Source organism: Alosa pseudoharengus, unplaced genomic scaffold (genome assembly GCF_046254945.1).
Source record: "Alosa pseudoharengus isolate Yale_2024_CS ecotype anadromous, Long Island Sound unplaced genomic scaffold, YU_APseudo_1.1 YU_APseudo_1.1_scf_6, whole genome shotgun sequence".
Taxonomy (NCBI): Eukaryota; Metazoa; Chordata; class Actinopteri; order Clupeiformes; family Clupeidae; genus Alosa; species Alosa pseudoharengus.
The window spans coordinates 38,898,933-38,917,659 of NW_027468848.1; the positions used below are offsets into that span (position 1 = coordinate 38,898,933).

An 18,727-nucleotide genomic window follows, 5' to 3' on the forward strand; every position below is an offset into this window, starting at 1 on the left:
CCTCACTGTAAGGACACTGTAATGCAGCAGCACTCTCTTCTTCTCTCCACCTGCCTCTCCAATCATCTCCATCAGCCACACTTTCTACCCCCCCTCTCTCCCTCTTCTCCTCTCCTCCTCTCCTCTCTTCCTCTCTCTCCTCCTCACCTCCAACTCAACTCTGGGCTGTAGCCTACTAGTGCTGCTGGAGGGGCCTATGAAAGTAGTGCTCACTCTCGCCCTTGCTTTATTATTCAAGAGGTAAATGGGGACATGAGAGGTGCTGATGTGAGGGGGAGGGGAAAGAACGGCATTCTGGTATTTGGAGTTGTTGGAAGCTTTCAACAACTACTCATTAACAGAGGTCTCAGTTCCAAGACAGTCAGGACATTATGTGTGGAAACTCACTCATACATACACAAACATATACACACACGCACATGCACACATACACACACACACACACACACACACACACACACACACACACACACACACAACACACACACACACACACACACACACACACAGGCACAGGCAAACAGAAATACACAGGGACCATTTAGGTAAAGGGCAGGTTCAGTGGCAGATAGCTGTTCTTTATGTCTCTCCTCTCTTCCTCTCTCTCTCTGTCTTTGTCCAGGGGTCCTGCCCTCTGAGGTTAGTATATGGCCAGAGATCAGCCCCTCGCCATCAGTAGCCCTCCCTAACTTCACACTGAGAGGTGCAGAGAGGCTGAAGAGGCCGAATGCAGACATACACACACCTGTTTTAGATCCCCCTCTGTTTTTCACTCAGGTTTATTGGCATGTCAGGAATGTTAATTACATGTGGTTTTAGGCAGCAGGCAGGCGCACACGGCGCTTCTCAGGGCGTGTGTGTGCAGAGGAAAACGCGCCACACTGCGCTACTCACCCTGGAGCCATTACAGTAGAGGGGAGAATGGGGGGCCTGGAGGGGGGGGGGGCAGTAGGGAGAAAGAGAGAAATAGAGAGAGAGAGAGAGAGAGAGACGGGAGAAATAAAGAGAAGATACATATATATATGTATATATATTATATATATATATATATATAGAGAGAGAGAGACAGGCAGGCAAAGAGAGAGAGGAGACAGAGACAGTAGGAGAAAGAGAGAGAGAGAAAATAGACAGATACTGTAGAAGGTAAAGAAAGACAAAAGAGAATAGGACAAGTAAATAAACAAGAAGCCAAAAGAAGAGAGATAGCAAGACAGAAAGAAGGTAGAAAAGAGGGGGGTGAAGAGAAAGAAAGGGGGGAGACAGAAAGACAGACAGACAGGGAAAGAGATAAATTGATACATAACCAGAAAGAGAGTGAGGGATAGAGTGAGACACAGAGAGAGGCAGAAGGAAAATGAGGACAGGAGAATGGGACATCTGAATAAGGGAGAGAAAGTGAGAAATAGAGCGAAAGACAGACATAGAAAGAGAGAAAAAGATAAATTGACGAAGAGAAAGAGAAAGAGAGAGATAGAGAGAGAGACAGACAGACAGACAGAGGCTGACAGAAAGAAAAACAGGGAAATGTGAGAGAAAGAAAACATTTCTGGAGACAGACAGACAGAGATGGAGATGGCATGCAAAGGGGAAAAAACAGGTGGAGAGAAAAATCTTTCTTCTGATTTCTGAGGCCAGGACAGTCTGTGCCTGATGGCTCCTGGTTGTTTTTCTGCTTTCAGCATTCTATGATGAATGACTTCTGGTAAGTACGGCTGCCACCCAAGGCAACAATCACGAGAATAAAGGTGTTAGTAACAGATGACAACAGAGAGAGGCTTCCCGGCCGATGATGACGATGACTCCTGGTGTGTGTGTGTGTGTATGTGTGTGTGTGTATGTGTGTGTGTGTGTGTGTGTGTGTGTGTGTGTGTGTGTGTTGTGTTGTTCCGTGACTTTGAAAGCAGAGAAAGAGAGGACAGAAGCCCTCCCTCACATGCTCTTGCTCAATTTCAGAGGTCTGTGCTTTGGAATGTCCCACACACACTTGTCTCTTTCTCTCTCTCTCTGGATCTCTCTCTCACACACTCTCTCTCTCACACACACACACACGCACTCGCACTTCCCCTGACGAGTGACAGCGCTGAGTCGTACTGGATGAGGCGTGCACTTGGGGGAAGAAGGCTAGCCCCCCCTTGATGTGTGACTGTTCCTCAGATGACATTTAAAAAATGCCAGTTTTTTTAAGAACCAAAAACAGCTCCAGGTCAATTAGTTTTGATTAAAAATGGTTACAGAAGATGTGCCATCGGATTCTGGCGGTTGTCTTTGCGATCCGGCAGCTAGCCAGAGATTAGGATTGGGTATCGTTTGGGTTTTATCCGATACCGGTGCTAAATCGATACTTTTAAAACGGTGCCGGTGCCGAAACGGTGCCTGAACCGGTAGGGTACAACCGGGACGATTGAAACGGGGGACGAATGAAACATTCCGGTTTTCTCCGAGTGCAACGATGATAGACAGACATCATTTGGACAAAACATAGAGCATATTAACCTCCGTTGCTCAGCCACATGGCATCTTGTTACGTCCTGTTATCACGGAGTTACAGGCGATAAACGATTTTTAATGGTCACAAGTTTACTTCATTAGCGGTTTATTTTTATTATTATTAAAGAGTGTTTTTCATTTAAAGGTTTGACTTCATGCTTATTCAGTAGAGCATTTAGTGCTCTCCCCAATCCCAGACGTTCACATTGCATGTTTGTTTGTAATGGATGCAAAACAGCCTATAATGCTAAATGTCTATGGGGGGGCGATTGAAACACCTGATTCATTTGTCCCGACCAGGCAGTAAACCCCATTTATTCTAAGTCAATGCACACATATCTGTGTTTATACTATATTTTATACAGGTAAGACATGGAAAAGCAGTTTTAGAAAGATGCAAATATATTTGGGGCTATCAGGTAGGAGGTTGAGTTTTGCCATGTTAACCTATGGAGACTACGGCCTGTGGGTCATGAAGGGCACTTATTTGGATGTGTGGTGGCTTTAACCACATAAAAACAGAGTGAAATAACATTTTGTACTATGGAAACATTATATAATTCGAAACAGGCATTATTCTAGCTATATTAATGGCATAGTGCATGCTATTTCCATAACAGCGAAATACGCGCATCACCATGACGGCAATGAGTTGTTAACAGACATGAACCAAGACATATAGCCCAGCAGCAATCTATCTAAAATAACACATACTTGAAGTACCATTCATGGTATGTTGTCAAATATTAAAGTTGTGGGAAGTTTACATAATTTAAGCTGTATGTTTCATTCGTCCCCCATGGTGTTTCATTTGTCCCAGCCAGGAGGGACGAATGAAACAAAACGCACGTTCCACTTCTCCTTAAATAACTCTTGAACGGTTTTGTTCAGAGCTGTAAATGCAACTGTATTTCACAGGGGACAGATGTAGGTTGCTAGTGACAAAATATTAACTTTCAGTGTTTTACGATGTCTTTGTAAATTATGTTTAATTAAAAAGTTTTTTTATTTGTATCCGTTCTCCCCTACTTTGTTTTTGAAAAATAAAATGGTCTAAAGCATGAATTGCTTTTTTTATTGATAGGACAAATTTGAACATGAAATTGAACTGTTATATTCAATGTACTATCAATATCTCATTGCTCCTACGCATAATACATTTAAATGTTAAAACAGCTTGCCATGGATGCACACACAAACTAAGCTTTGCTTTCAAGTTTACCCAGTGTAGGCGGTTTGCCATAAGGTATGTTAAAACCGCTTCCCAAATGCTTCAAGAAATTTCATGTCTTAACCCATAACACGCAATAGTTTTGAACATTTTAGGTTACATGTCGGTGTTGAAGTGTTTAGATTCCCAGCGCTAGTAGGCATTTTAACAGCAACTATGGCTATGCGCTAACACCAGTCAGCTGAGTTTAATTAGCGATAACGTACAGAGATGGTTCCGTAGCCTCTTTGACAGCTCAGTGACATCAGGTATGTAACCTACATATTTATGTTTTTGCCAGCTAACTTTTAACATGATCTTTATATTCATTGTGATGCTATATGGGCCTCATGCACATGAAAGATTAATATCATGCCATTATGTTGTTTAGAACACACCGCGAAATACAGTTTTCACCTTACAACTTTGATAACATTTCAAATAATTGCCAGTTAGCGCATTAGAAGGGATATTGTGTAACGTACACTGTTGGATACTTTTGCTTGTGTGTAGTTAGGCCCACTGCTAGATTTTGACAGGAGCTCGTGATATCGCTTTAAAGTAAGCTACTTGGGCTCACGCAAGCTGTCAAACACTGTCCACTCGCCTATGTGGTGCACCCAGGGGGTCAAGAGCGTGCAGATTAGCTTCGGCATGTTAGCATACGCCATTTTCAAATATGGCGCTGCATGGAGCATTTGGAACCAGCTCCATGCACGAAAATCCGTGTTGGGCACGAGCTCTCATGCGCGTACATGTTGGTGGGCGGGTACCTATCCGGCGGCTACAGCCAAACGTTATTCAGTGCGTATTTCTTGAGGATCCTATGAGAAGACGTGCATATTATGGTTGTTTATCCATCATATGACAAATAAACAAATAAAGAAAATTGTATTGATCTTGTTTCGTTGTTGTTTGTCCCGAACAAACGTAGCCTAAACATATGAACAGCGGCATAAAGACCTTGTCTCGTTACACCATCCAACACGTTGCTCTCAACCTAGCCGCCCCCTTTGGAGCTTGCCAGAGGCTGAAGCACTAGGCTCCTACATTTAAACACAATTATTGCCGCGAGGCATTCCAGCCTACGAATTTAATAAAAAGTAAACCATGCATAATAAAAAAAAAAAAAACTCAATTTAGGCTACTTCTCTATGCAATAAGGATTCCATTAGAGCACAGCGCACGTTCAATGAATGAAAATGGCCTTGTCTCGCAAACAGCTGGAAATTCCAACACTTTTTCAACTACACGAAACTTTACAGTGATCATCAAATACCCTCTATATTTAAATGCCCATCAGCCTCAACATTTAACTATATAATAAAAGTCAAAAAGTAAATTAAATCCCATACCAAAGCCGAAAATCGTCTGCGTTTGATAGCCTGGTATGCCGCTCCAAACAAAACGCATGTCTCACAATAACGTACAATGTAAGAAATAAAGGTCTGCCTCGAATAAGCATACCTCAAATAAATACTTGTGCTTTGCAGCCTAAGTAGATAGCAGACCCTGGACATAATTTAGGATTTACGGAAATGCAATCATACGATGTTGGACGCCTGGCGATGCTCTGGCCGTCTACTGTGCCTCTGACACCGCTGCTTCATTTGGATGGTAACTCCACAGGTGAGCGCAAAGATTGGACGTCGTGGATGCGTAAGTAAACTGTTTTTTGCTGAGTCCGCAGACAATATTCTCTTTAACCGTTACTTTACGGTTGTGCGGTGTACAACTCAAAGTAAAGACTCCACATTTTAGATGAGTTGGGGACGTAATTGTCCGCTCAGGCTGACCGTTTTGTGCGTTATCTTCAATACTATCTTCAATATTATTTTCAAAACAGGGTGGCTATTGAGGGCTCTGGCTCCAGTCATTATTGTGGCTACTGGCTATTATTGGCTTGATTTGGTCATGGGCCAACGCTAGAATACGTTTAGAGCACCCGCTATGAGATGGCAAACAATAAAATAAAAAACAAACTAATCATAGACTGTAAAAATGCGCTACACTTGGCACTAAAAACCGAATAGTTTATTTATAGTTCGACTACGGATATTTCACGTCAAGTTCGAATGCATATTTGCAGCAGGACAGCAAGCAGACCGCTCCTAGTTAGAGCCGCTGTGTTATCCAATGAAATTAAGTTGCGCTTCAGGGCGACTCCACTCGGACTCCATGCGCGTTCCCGAGCAACTTTTTCTTCTTCTTGTTATGAGGCAAGGACTTTATGTGCATTATCGCCACCCTCTTACTGGAGGATGACACTCTTTTTACAGAATATCCAATAAAAATCAACGTTGGTCCATGCGTCATTTCCAGCTTTGTAACTGGCGCATGGTCAGAGTCGACTGGCGCTGGATCCGAACCCCAGTGTTCAAGATGGCGTTGACTATTAATTGGCCGGATTTACTAGCCTAGCCTCCACCATTCATTTGTATGGAGGGCGGGACTTAGTCACTCTCTCCAGTTATATATAATACCTCCATGGGTGCACCCCTCTGGTTCCAGTGTTTATGTTAGCTAACTGTATCTGGATGTGCGGCTATCAGAGCAAGACGTTAGAGATGGCGCATGACATGCAGTGATGCCTCGTATATATATATATATATATTTTATTTAAACGCGATTTAAGCACTGAAATGAGGCACCGAAATCCATGTTATTATTCGATGCAGTTACTACCGTTTGCGTCGGCACCGGTGCCATATTAGAACTGTGTTTCGGTGCCCAACCCTACCAGAGATCCATGGGCCTTGCCTGAATACAACTGACAGGCGTCCAGAGAACAGAGATGAGAGAGAGAGAAAGCAAAAGATAAAAATCGAGAGAGAGAGAAAAAAAAGAGGCCTGGGTACACAAACAACCACCATCTGGGTTCAATGACCTAACAGCAGGCTTGTAAGAGTGGCCTGCATGTCTTCACACATCATAGAGGGAGTGAGGGTGTTTTGTTTTGTCTAGCTATCTCCATAAACGATGAATACAACTATTGGCAAAGTTCATGCAATCTGCATTCTTCTGCCACGGCCATTGCAATTCCTCCTTTGATCTCACTCTGCCTTTGGAAAGTTTCTTTATTTTGTTGACTTTTTGTGCCATGCCCGGTTAATGCACTTGATGTTATCTTTGGTTTATCTGACATCACCTTGCAAACATTTTTGAAAAAGCCATGTGACCACAGGCACCTTTCTGCACTTTTGACATTCTTTTTTTGTGACATTAGTTTCACTGATAGGCTTATCGTCTCTTGGTTGCTCCGACTGCTAACATGGCTTTTTAGTATTAGTATAGTAAATATAAATTTGGTCTCTGCATTTATCCCAATCTGTGAATTAGTGAAACACACACAGCACATAGTGTACACACAGTGAGGTGAAGCACACACTAATCCCGGCGCAGTGAGCTGCCTGCATCAACAGCGGCGCTCGGGGAGCAGTGAGGGGTTAGGTGCCTTGCTCAAGGGCACTTCAGCCGTGCCTACTGGTCGGGGGTTCGAACCAGCAACCCTCCGGTTACAAGTCCGAAGCGCTAACCAGTAGGCCACGGCTGCCCCTAGCTAACCCCCTTTTGGGTCATTATATGAAACAGGTGCCTTTTCCACATTTTCAAAATTTTCATCAAAAGTAAACTTCTTTTCAATTTATCCATAGCATTAAAGGCTGCCCCCGTTTGTGACCACAGAGTAAGAGCAATGTGTGTGTGCATGTGCCTGTGTTGCAAAACCCTACAATGCACACAAACACACACACACACACACACACGCACAAAACCCACACAGGTTCTAGATGACTGAAAGCATAAGTTAGTGCTGATACCAAGCGGTGAACAGGAACCTAGCTCTGCAAACCTGCTCCTGTTTGGCATGGGGAAGAAATAGAACCAATGAGGATCCTGCGACCTGCTGGGGGATGCTGCAGGGAAGAACCCAGCAGGTTCCGGTCAGTGGTGAGCAGACGGGGAGATGAGGAGGGTAGATGTGGTAAAGGAAGAGGTGGTGGTGATGGGGTCCTTGGGTTTTTGGGAACCGGGCTCAATTACAAAGATATACTGAGGGTCTTGTGTCTTTAGTTACATGGCCCCAGCCGCCTGTGACCAGCCTCTCTTTTACAGCCACCAAACATCTAAGAGCCTGCTGTTATTCACAGTTTGGGGGGGGGGGGGGGCAGGGCATTCAAACAGGGGATAAGGGAGGTCAGTTAGTGTCCACTCAGTGCTTCGATTACAGCCCAGTGAATATTAAATGTCCATCACACCGTTTGGAAAAAAAGGACAGTGAATGACTAGAAAAGAAAAAAGAAAAAAAACTTGTGATACAACCTAGAGAACAAAACCTCAACAGAACCACAAAGGACGTGCAAAAGAGAAGTCGACACTCTGTTCTGTTGCTGAATAATACAACATTCTGGTCTTTCTGTCTAGATATAAACTGACAGGCTAAAATGATTTAAAACTCTCCATCATCTCACAAGAGATGAGTACGAAGATCCGTGAAAACAAGAGTATGCAAAGCGCTGTGGGAGATTATCCAAAAGACAGTAGAAGAGAGACACCAAGAAAGATGCAGACAAATCTAGAGGAGAGAGAGAAACTGCAATGGTTCTGAAAGGTGTTTACAGAGATTTGAATTCCACACCAACTGCCAATGTAACTGCCGGAAGCTTCTATGAGCCTTGATTCCTTTGCCACGTCCTAAGAAGCACCTTGGTGGCCGACGTGCTACCCCCCGGCTCGCCTCCGATCTTACTGGGCGGTCACGCGCGTCTCGACTCAACTTCTTTAACAAGAGAGAGAGAGAGAGAGAGAGAGAGAGGTAGAGAAAGAGAGAGGGAGAACGAGGGAAGGCAACAATTTGCTCCCTCAGCCACAGAGCGGTTTTGAACTTAAGACAGAGGAAGTAGGGCGGAACACAGCCTTTTATTTTGAGAGTGTGTTTTTCTTTTCTTCCCTGTTCACCCTTTTTTTTAGTTCTCCCACTTTTTCTCTCTCTCCCTCTCTCCCCACCTCTCCCCCCATTCCTCTCTGTTTGGAAGACGGGGACCAAGTGGATTGGGACCAAAGACAACTGTCACAAAACACTGCTGTACAAAGTTCACAGGGCAGGTCATGTCCCACACAGTAGCAATTCAATATTGCAATTATGATATTGGTTATATGGCTCCCAAAAGAGCAACTCAGTGAAATTACCACATAAATACATGTTGGCCTCGAAAATGCACAAATTTGCTCTGGTCAAATCCAGAATGTTGAAACACTCACTCCAGATGTCGTGTCGTTCGTGGTCTCCATTTGCTGTTTCATGTCAGACAGACACCACCTAATAGATAAGTGTTCACTTTTACAGTATCCTTACAATTTCCCTACTCCTACAGAAGGTCTGCCAATGATAATATTCTCTGAGGCCTTCAGCTTGGATTACAAGGGGATGATTGGGGTCAGGAGCAAAGCGCGATCCCTCAAAATGTTCTCGGTTGAGCTCCACGTCACACAGAGACAGAGTTAATGGTGATGACAGCTGACAACCTGAAACTAAATACAACCCCTGTTCGACCCAAAAAAGAAAACAGACCGACAGAAGAAAATATACTTTCATGTGAAAATTAAAAATGGCAATAGCGGCGGAATTAAAAATCTGCAATATCGCCGCAATTTTTTCGTGAGCAATTTTCATTCATCAACAAGTCAAAGCAAGCACATGTTCTGAAGCAAGTCAGTACGCTAATGCTAATATGCAAAAAATCCCAGAACTATTATTTGATTCCATTTCATATGCAGTTTGAATAACCCTTCAAGGCTTCAGAGTTGATGTGCATTTCCAGCAAACAAGTGAAATTGCATTCTGATAATGGAAACAACTGTTTGCGCTGCACCTGATAAGCATCATCAAATGTGAAGAGGGAGGCTTTTTCATTAAGTTTGTTGCATATCTGAGCAAATGCCTCCAGCCGGAAGAAATGTTTGAGCCCAAGGGATGAATCAAGCAATCGGCGCAGGGAACGTGCCCGCACAAATGTCATAAATGACATTCAAATAGAAAATGTCAAAGTAAATAGGACGACTTGTGAGCTCTGCCCAAGCACAATAGCACTGCAATGAGAGTGTGGGTTGCAGAGAAAGAATGAGAAATATGGATGAGAAACAAAAGGTCTGAAATAACGAGTGACAAAATAGTGTGTGTGTGTGTGTGTGTGTGTGTGTGTCTGACATGGACAGGGATGAAAGCTAAGCTTCATTTAGGCTCTAAAGGGACAATGTTTTATGGAAGAAAACACGCACACACACACACACACACACACACACACACACACAGACACACACACACACACACACACTGATGAGATTTAACTTGATATTTGTCTTGGTTTACCATGACCTTTTCATCTGAGGCAAAATGGGAATGCCTCCTTTGAAGACTGTTTAGCATTTTAACTTTTGGCAGCTGGGAACGTGGCAGTTGGGAGCTTTCTTCTAAGTCTAGCTCTCTCTCTCTCTCACTCAAACACACACACATGCACACACACACACACACACACACAAACTATCTCTGTCACACACATCCACATACTACCTATGTTCCTTCACATACATCCATACCCATACACACACACACACACACACACACGCACACACACACAAACTATCTCTGTCACACACACACAGCACTGTTTGATAAGCACTGCACCGCACAGCTGCTTGACAGTTTAATTTGACATTGTTCAAATGTGCCCCCCCCCGCACACCCCCCATTTCAGATCAAAATGGACTGAAGGAGCAAACCTGACACTGACTGAGTTCCCCCAAGATCTCTCCTTCTCCCAGCTGAAACCTTTTACATAACTGTAACATCTGTCACGTCAGATCCACTCACATCACCCCTGAGACACACACCAACACACACACACACACACACACACACACACACACACACACACACACACACACACGCTACTGCCCACTTCATTCCATACGACCCCTAAAGCCGGCCGAATGTCACGTCAGGCTGCCAGGGTGGAGGAGACAGGTGGAGGAGTCAGGTGGCTGGGGGAGTCGGTGAGGTGGGGTCACGACTGACGAGACGGCAGGTGATCCCGGATCTGCCCACAATCCGCTCGAAATCAGAGGTGCGTTCAAATGAGTGTTTTTTCACTTGCCTTGAGTTCTCCACAAACATTTGAAGATAGATGCAGAAACTGAGGAGATAGTTCTCAATGGGCTTAAACATATGGACATACGGATTAAGGGTTCCATTTGTATTGAATTCAGAATGTTTACACAAAAACATTGAGATTTAAAAGTTCAAAGAAAACCTGATTGCCTTGAACAGTAATTTCTGTTTTCCAAATTTGAATGTGCCTCATATCTCCACTCCCAATCCACTAAGACCAGGGAGTAGAACCGTGGAAACCCCCAAACAAGCATGCCAGGCGCATCGCGGAAACAATCAAGTGCCCCCACAGTAACAGCCACCACAGACTTGTGGCCGAGGGAACCTTTAGATGCTGAGAAGGCTGTGGGGGCAGTGGAGGTCTGGCAGAAAGCCTGCTTGGAATGGTCAACCCAGAGGATTGTGGCCCTGGGAAGACTGCAGATCCTGACGAGGCTGTGAAGACCTGTGCAGGCAGGGGAGTCTAATGGCCTTTGGAGGCTAGGGAGCCAGTGGCACCTACAGTATATGGCAGCCTGTGGAGGCTAGGAGGCCCATGGGGCTGGGTAGGCTGTAGCCTGAAGAGGCTAGGAAGCCTGTGGAGGCTGTGAAGGCTTATGGCCAGAGAAGAGGAGGCTGGGGCGGCTAGGCCTGGGGAAGCTGGGGAGGTTGCTGGGGAGGCTGTAGTCAGTGAAGGCTAGGGAGCCTGTGGAAGTCTGTCCGGCGGAAGGGCTGCTGCTGGCTGGCAGGGTGCTGCCCCCTCTGGCCCTCCCCTCCTCTCCTCCACTGGCCCAGCAGGAAGCCACACACCGAGGTCAACACAGAGCCACTGGCCCCATGCCCACTATGCAGCCTTTATAGCCACAGCCAGGACAGTACTGGCTACTGCCCCAACAGACTGCCCCGTGAGAGACAGCGTCTGTAGTTCACTTTTTGATGTCTGCTTTTTATTTGGTGCAACCATCACACAGTACACATAGTGTCGACACAGTAGTGTCGAAACATTAGGCAAGTGTTTGCACTGAAATAAAAGAGTGCAAGCGATCAGTGTGCTCCAGCTCCCTCTCTTTATCTGTGTTTTATTCTTTCTCTCCGTCTCTATCTCTCCCTCTCCCTCTATACTGCTCTCTCACTATCTGTCTGGCCTATATGTCTCTCTCTTCCCCATCCCCTTTTTGATCTGTACCTGCTTCTCTTCTTCCTCTTTCTGTTCTTCTTTTTCTTTCCTCCTCTATCAATCATGCACTCCTTCACTCCCCTTTTTTCTCTCTTTTTCTCTCTCCTCTCTTCTTCCACTCTCTAGCTACCCCTTACCTTCTCTCCATCCATCTCTCTCACTCTCCCTACTTCCCTCTATCTCTCATTCCCCCATTCTTCCGTTCACATAATAAAATAAAAAGGCTGAATGATGCCCCCCTCCCTCACATAGCGACGCGTGTTTGTGTTTCAGGACCTGATGCGCGCTGGGGGCTTTCGAGTCGAGACACGCTGGGGATGGGTTTTTTTTTTTTCTTTTTGAAGACAGTTTTAAAACAGCAGACACTCTCACACTCCCTTTGTTCTCCCGGGTAAACTTCCTGAACTTCCCCACCACCAGCAGCAGCACCACCACCACCACCACCAGCAGCACCACCACCACCAGCAGACCTGCCATCAGCACCATCCCCCTTGTCCTCCTCCCGGGGCTTCACAATCAAATGTATGTGTAGTGTAAATATAGTCAGCTTCAAAGGAGCACAGATGGCCGTCTCGGCCTCGTCCTCTGGGTCAGAAGGAACCGCACTGGCACCACAACAAACCCCCAGTAGCAGCTATGCAGGCTGTCACTACAACCGGCACCACATCATTCATACCAACCAGCGCCACCTCCGCACCAGCCATGCAAGGCGTCACTCAAACCAAAAACAACTATGCAGGGCGTCACTCAAACCAGCACTGATAATGCAGGAAAAACGCACAAACCAGCCCCACCTCACAATGTTGTAAATCCAGCAGCAGCTACACCATCACTAAAAACCAGCACCATGCCACTAAGACCAGGAGCAGCTATGGAGACCATCACTAAAAACCAGCACCATGCCACTATGACCAGGAGCAGCTATGCAGGTTGTCATTAAAGCCAAACGCAGCTCTGTAGACAAGTCACTGAAACCAGCACCAGGCCAGCAGACCGTTCAGTCGGTTCTGTGCAGTTGGCTTTTGTGCATTCGTCTGTGTGCCCAAGTTCAGGTTCTGGGTGTTTTATGTTCTATATGTCCATCCTCCATCCTCTGGCATTGCACAGGGGAGGGATATATAAGGGCTGCATGTGGGCAGCGAGATGACAGAGAGTGTGGGTGTTACAGAGTGACCACGTTCCACGACCACGTTCAGTTGGCTCCCGTGCCCAGATGGCTGTGCCCAACCATGTCCAGTCTTTAACAAATTTAGCCAAACAATATGCTGGATTAATGCTCCCTTTAACACTATTCTATTCTACTGCTGAGGAGACAGACTTATCTAGGGTCCTTGCAGAGTCTTGCAGAGTCAGTATGAATGGATGCAGATATGGTTTTGGCCTGTGCATTACAGTAGGGGACAGTGCAGCCAGTATGTGTGTGTGTGTGTGTGTGTGTGTGTGTGAGGGAGAGAGAGAGAGAGAGAGAGAGAGAGAGAGACTGTCTGCTACAAAGAAGCGTGTGTGTTGCACAAAGACAGGGCCACATTGGAGCTGAGTGTGTCCCCTCCTTCATCTTACTTCCCCCAACACACACACACACACACACACACACACACATGCACATACACACACACACACACACACACACACACACACTCAGCAGCAGTAACTTTTTGTAGGATCCACATGCATTCCTTAAAAGTCTTAAATGTTTTCTCGAATGCCACAGCTTTTCTCTTCTTCTCCTTCTCTCTCTCTCTCTCTCTCTCTCTCTCTCTCTCTCTCTCTCTCTCTAACTCTCTTCTCCCCTCTCTCTCTCTCCCTTCCTTCTCTCATGCTGTAAGTGGCTGATCAGTTTTATGCACAGGTGCAAAAGTGTCAGCTAAATGAATCAATGTAAGTGTCCATGTTAAAAATGAGAGGGTGGAGAGCAATGCAGAGACCCAGAGTCACATAAAGACTCAAAAAGGACTTAGACAAAGAGCAAGATATATGATGATAAAGGGAGAGAGAGTCAGAAAGAGCCAGAGAGAGAAAGAGTGACAGATTCATTTTGAAATTAAAAGGGATACAGAGAAATACTGATGGTAATAAAAAAAAACAGAGTGAGAAAGAGAGAGATACAGAGAGAGAGATAGAGAGAAGCACATGAGAGAAAGAGAAAGAGAGATAAAGAGAGAGAGAGAGACATGATAAAGACACAGGCTTGACACCTGGGCGAGGGGTTAGACAAGAGGAGAACAGGCCCCAGGGCTTGAGTCCTGTGTTCTGTGTTCTGACCCCTTTAAACTCCAGAAGGAACATGGGAGGTTTATAAAGTCTCCAGATGGCTTGCTGCAGAATGCAAACACACACACACACACACACACACACACACACACACACACACATAAACAAACAAACACACACTCACGTGTTGGCATTTGAGCACACACACATACACAAAACACACACGCACACTGTTCCCCTCTCTTTCTCACTCACTCTGAATGGTTCAGGGCAAAGAGGCCCTCTCAAACCTCAGGGGCCAAAAAATCGGAAACATTTACAATCGTGTTACGGATCCCGGCAGCTACCACCACCACCACCACACACACACACACAAACCTTAACAAAGACACAGCCATGTCTATTCATCTGATCATACTGATCAGAGAGCACATGTGCAGACAGACACACAGAGCACACACACACCCAGCAAATAAGAATCCATTAAATACCTCTGTTGCTCCAGGGCAAGCGAGAGGGTCTGTGTGTGTGTGTGTATGTATGTGTGTGTGTGTGTGTGTGTGTGTGTGTGTGTAGAGGGGGGGGGGGGGGCATGAGACAGCACATCAAACAGCCCAAAGGAGGAGGTGTCTCTCTAATCCTGTTACACACCTCCCATATTTCACAGTCAGCTGCAGGCCCTGGTCTGGTCTGGTGTGTGTTGTGTGGTGTGTGGTGTGTGTTGTGTGATGTGTGTTGTGTGGGGTGTGTTGTGTGGTGTGTGTTGTGTGTTGTGTGTTGTGTGGGGTGTGGTGTGTGTTGTGTGTAGGGTGAGGAGCGGAGGTGAGGGGAGATACACTGGACAGACGGAGTCCAGGCTGCGTGTGTGTTTAATGGCGGAGAGCTTCAGAGGGAAGGAGGGAAGAGCAGAGCTTTTAAAGGGAGGAGAAGAGGTGCAGGAGCAGGGAAGAGCAGAGCACCAATCAAACAGTGTTTTCCCCCCAACGTATTGCTGAACTCTTCTTAGAATACAGTCAACTCCTGGGTCACAGGAAAAGCTTTCCTCTCCCCCTGAAGTCATGAGCCAGGTTAATACAGTAGAGTAGTCCTCAAACAATTTCAGGCACTTGTTTCGAGGTGTTCATAAAAATTTAGACAAATAGAGACGACCTTTTATAACCTTTTACAAGCAATGAATTGTCAACTCTTTTAACAGTCAGAACCACAAGAGGCCGGCGGGCAGCCATGTTTACAATGGAAACATCCTATTTCAATATGAGAACATACCGTACCGGAGGAACACAAGTTTGGCATATGGTGACAGCTGGTTCAAACAGTCTTCCCATTTAGAAAGAAGCAAATGATAAAAAAAATCCCATTATATATCCGGCTATGTAATTGCCCATTGTGCTGCCATGTCATCTGAATCCCTGAGCAAACATCTCCGTTGGTGGAGAGTCATGGTAATAATAATAATAATACGTTTTATTTATATAGTGCCTTTCTCAAACTTAAGGTCGCTTTACAGAGTCAAAGCAATGCAAAACAAGTGGAGGGGAAAACTGGTACCGAGGGGGCAGGTGGCACCACTCAGCTGGCCCCTGTGTTAGGGCCAGATCAGACCAGGCTGCAGCGTAATGACAAGCCCCGAAAGCCATCATTACCACTTCTGCTCTTTCACTAGGTAGCTCACTCACACAGGCCGGATTCCTCCAGCAGCCAGGCTGGGCACAATTACAGGCCATTCCTGACAGCGGCTGACTGAGGTCGGCTAATCGGGCATCAACAAATACGGATCTACGCCAGATCTGAATCGGAGGTAGTTGTGTGAATTTCCCCTAGGGATCAATAAAGTATCTATCTATCTATCTATCTATGGGATACTGTTAAGAGAGTTGTGTGCTTGGGACATTGTGTAGAGGCACTTATATGTGGTGGTGTTTTCCAAGCGCAGGGTCACATGAAAACAAAAAAACATGAAGAAATTTAACCAGATGCAGTATGCTATAAAATGACATTTCAGGTCACCTCACACAAAAAGCCTCTCTCCTGAATGTCACTGCAACCACGGGACTGCTCTGAATGTCACAGCAACTGAGTAGGGACAATAAGAACCAAAATGACTGCAGATTGCCAGGGTGCATTCCATATCAGACAGTCACTGCAAGATTGGAAAACAGCCACATTTTCCCAAGAGTGATTTCCATTCACTTTCAGTGTGAGCATGATGCCGAGTCATTGACGCTGAGCCACTGAATGCCAAAAACAGCAGTGACAACCACAAGAGCTGACATATGAGGACAGCACAGGAGACCTGCCGTCGGTTTCGATGACACGCTCCAAAACCACAATCACCATAGTGCATGGCAGGTGCATGAAATCATTGGTGCTCTGTCCCTTTGCTCACACACGCGCACACACACATACACACACACACACACACACACATATCTACTCACGCCACTCTAACCAGGTATTCAGAACAGCATGGACTCAACAGACCCAGAAACTGGACAGTCCAGTTGAGGTCTCAGATTTCTTGAGGACAATAGCCCAGAGAGGGCTGTAAAATTCTGCCATGCTGTTTAGAAAAGAGATAAAGGCCAGTGTAGATTTCATCTGAGCTGCCTCTACAGAGCTAGGGCGAATTAACTGTGTGGTGATTCTGATGAGGAGAGATTATTCACTGAAATGAACTGTAGACATAGCTACAGTACAAACCTGCAGTTAAAAGACCCAACCACTCAAGCTTATCCAGTATACAATAGGCTCTCTGATCATTCTCAATAGCCCAGGCCACTGATCAGGTAGAAAAGACATGATTACTCTGCAATGGCTAGACACACAGAACTCATGACGAGGCAGAACAGCAATGTTGTACCTGGCTCAGATTTTAACACCACCTATCCGCAAATAGAATCACCTGAAGGAATCATAAATTAGAGGTGCAATAAAATGTTTTTATTTTTTTTTAAACAGCTGAGCCTATTTATTCTTGGCATGTGCACCCTATAATATTTTACCAGTTTGGTGTAAAAAAAATAATTCTGTCGAGATTTATTATAAATATTCAACACTTGGTCTCTGGTGCCTGAGAGCTTTAAATACGCTGTTAATACATAGGTACAGACGGCAATGCTTACGCAGTGCCCAGATGGCAAAACCTCTAATTTGATTCAGACCTTATAATTAAGAAACAAAAAATTAAAAAGGAAAGAACGAGGATGTGCTTTTAAAACTTGAAACACAACACAAATTACAGCATGAAAAGTTTGGTTTGTGTGGTCGTTATTAAACGAACAATTTCTTTCTTCTCTGAATGGGTTTCGTTTTGAAACGAAATCCGATTCCATATGTGTAATTTGGAAACACAGCTTCCCGCAGAGCCATCTCTTTTTCCCTGGGATGAAAAAAACGAAAAAAGATGACAGCATGACTGGATCTCTGAGACTGAGTTACAGGAAACGTTTGATACTATCTTCCAGTAGAGTAATGATGAAATCGTTAAAGTATTATGCATTTCACAATGCCTACAGTAGGATAAAGATGAATCCCAGAACACAAAACATCCGATGCTTTATGCTGATTGCCACCACACCATAACCTATTCCTTCAAAATGTCTACAATATTGAGTGTGCCCTGTCCAATGGCCAAAAATGCATGTAAGATACCATCTACTAATGCATGGATACATGCATTAAGTGGACTTACACACGTTAACAACGATGTAATAAGCAACTGACGTGATTACAGTGTATTTTTGTATGTCTACACGTACATTTTTCTGATGTAGTCAACGAGCTAACTCTAAAGGACTTCCTTTCAGCTCGACTTGGTACTTCATGCGTCTTCTGAAAATAAAATAATTTGGGATTTTACTTGTATTTCTATCTAACGTAGCGCATTTGTCTATCATTAGGGTCAGGACCACGTTCCGTGGCGCTTTTGGTACATCTTGGACGCACAATCGTTCACATGCATCCCTATCCAAAACTCACTAACTGTATACACAAACATAGGCGCAAAGTTACTGACAAAACTTACCCGTTTCGAACTGGACCGAAGTTGTGGAGGACAGGAGCCCACCGAGAAGTAGCGCTGCGACTGTCAAAGAATCCATAGCTCTCCTTTGCCTACTACGACTGTCCGAGGAATGGTGTTGCGTGTTGCGTTCCCCTTTACAACTGGGCAAGAGCGATCGCAGGTGAGTCAGTTTGGATACAGCCACCGGAGCTGGTGCGGCTTGCTCTAATGAGGTCTCTTAACAGGCTTCCGTTAAGAGCGCCTGAACTTCAAGGCAAATGTGTGTTCTCCCGACTCAAGAGATAGAATGAAGTAGGGATCCTATTTCCAATCATGTGACAGGAAATCGGGGTAAGAGATTCAACCTGCAGCATCGGGCAAAGGACACGCCTAGTATGGAGTTGGAGCAACTTGCAAGTAGTTATCATGTTTTTTTTTTTGCTCTGAGAGCTTGCAATGTGCACGATGTGCAATGTATATTCAAACTTGTTGAAA

The 18,727-nt window shown here is 45.1% G+C and overlaps 1 protein-coding gene across 2 annotated transcripts in view; it reads right to left on the reverse strand.

Annotated features, from left to right (window-relative positions):
* kremen1 (kringle containing transmembrane protein 1) overlaps window positions 1-18,513 on the reverse strand; it is a 65,124-nt gene extending 46,611 nt beyond the window's left edge. For both annotated transcript variants that reach the window (XM_076270381.1, XM_076270380.1), the window contains exon 1: window positions 18,254-18,513. In XM_076270381.1, the coding sequence (XP_076126496.1) occupies window positions 18,254-18,329 (76 nt within the window). In that variant the 5' untranslated portion in view covers window positions 18,330-18,513. The remainder of the gene's footprint in view (window positions 1-18,253) is intronic.
* Between the last annotated feature and the right edge of the window lie 214 nt (window positions 18,514-18,727).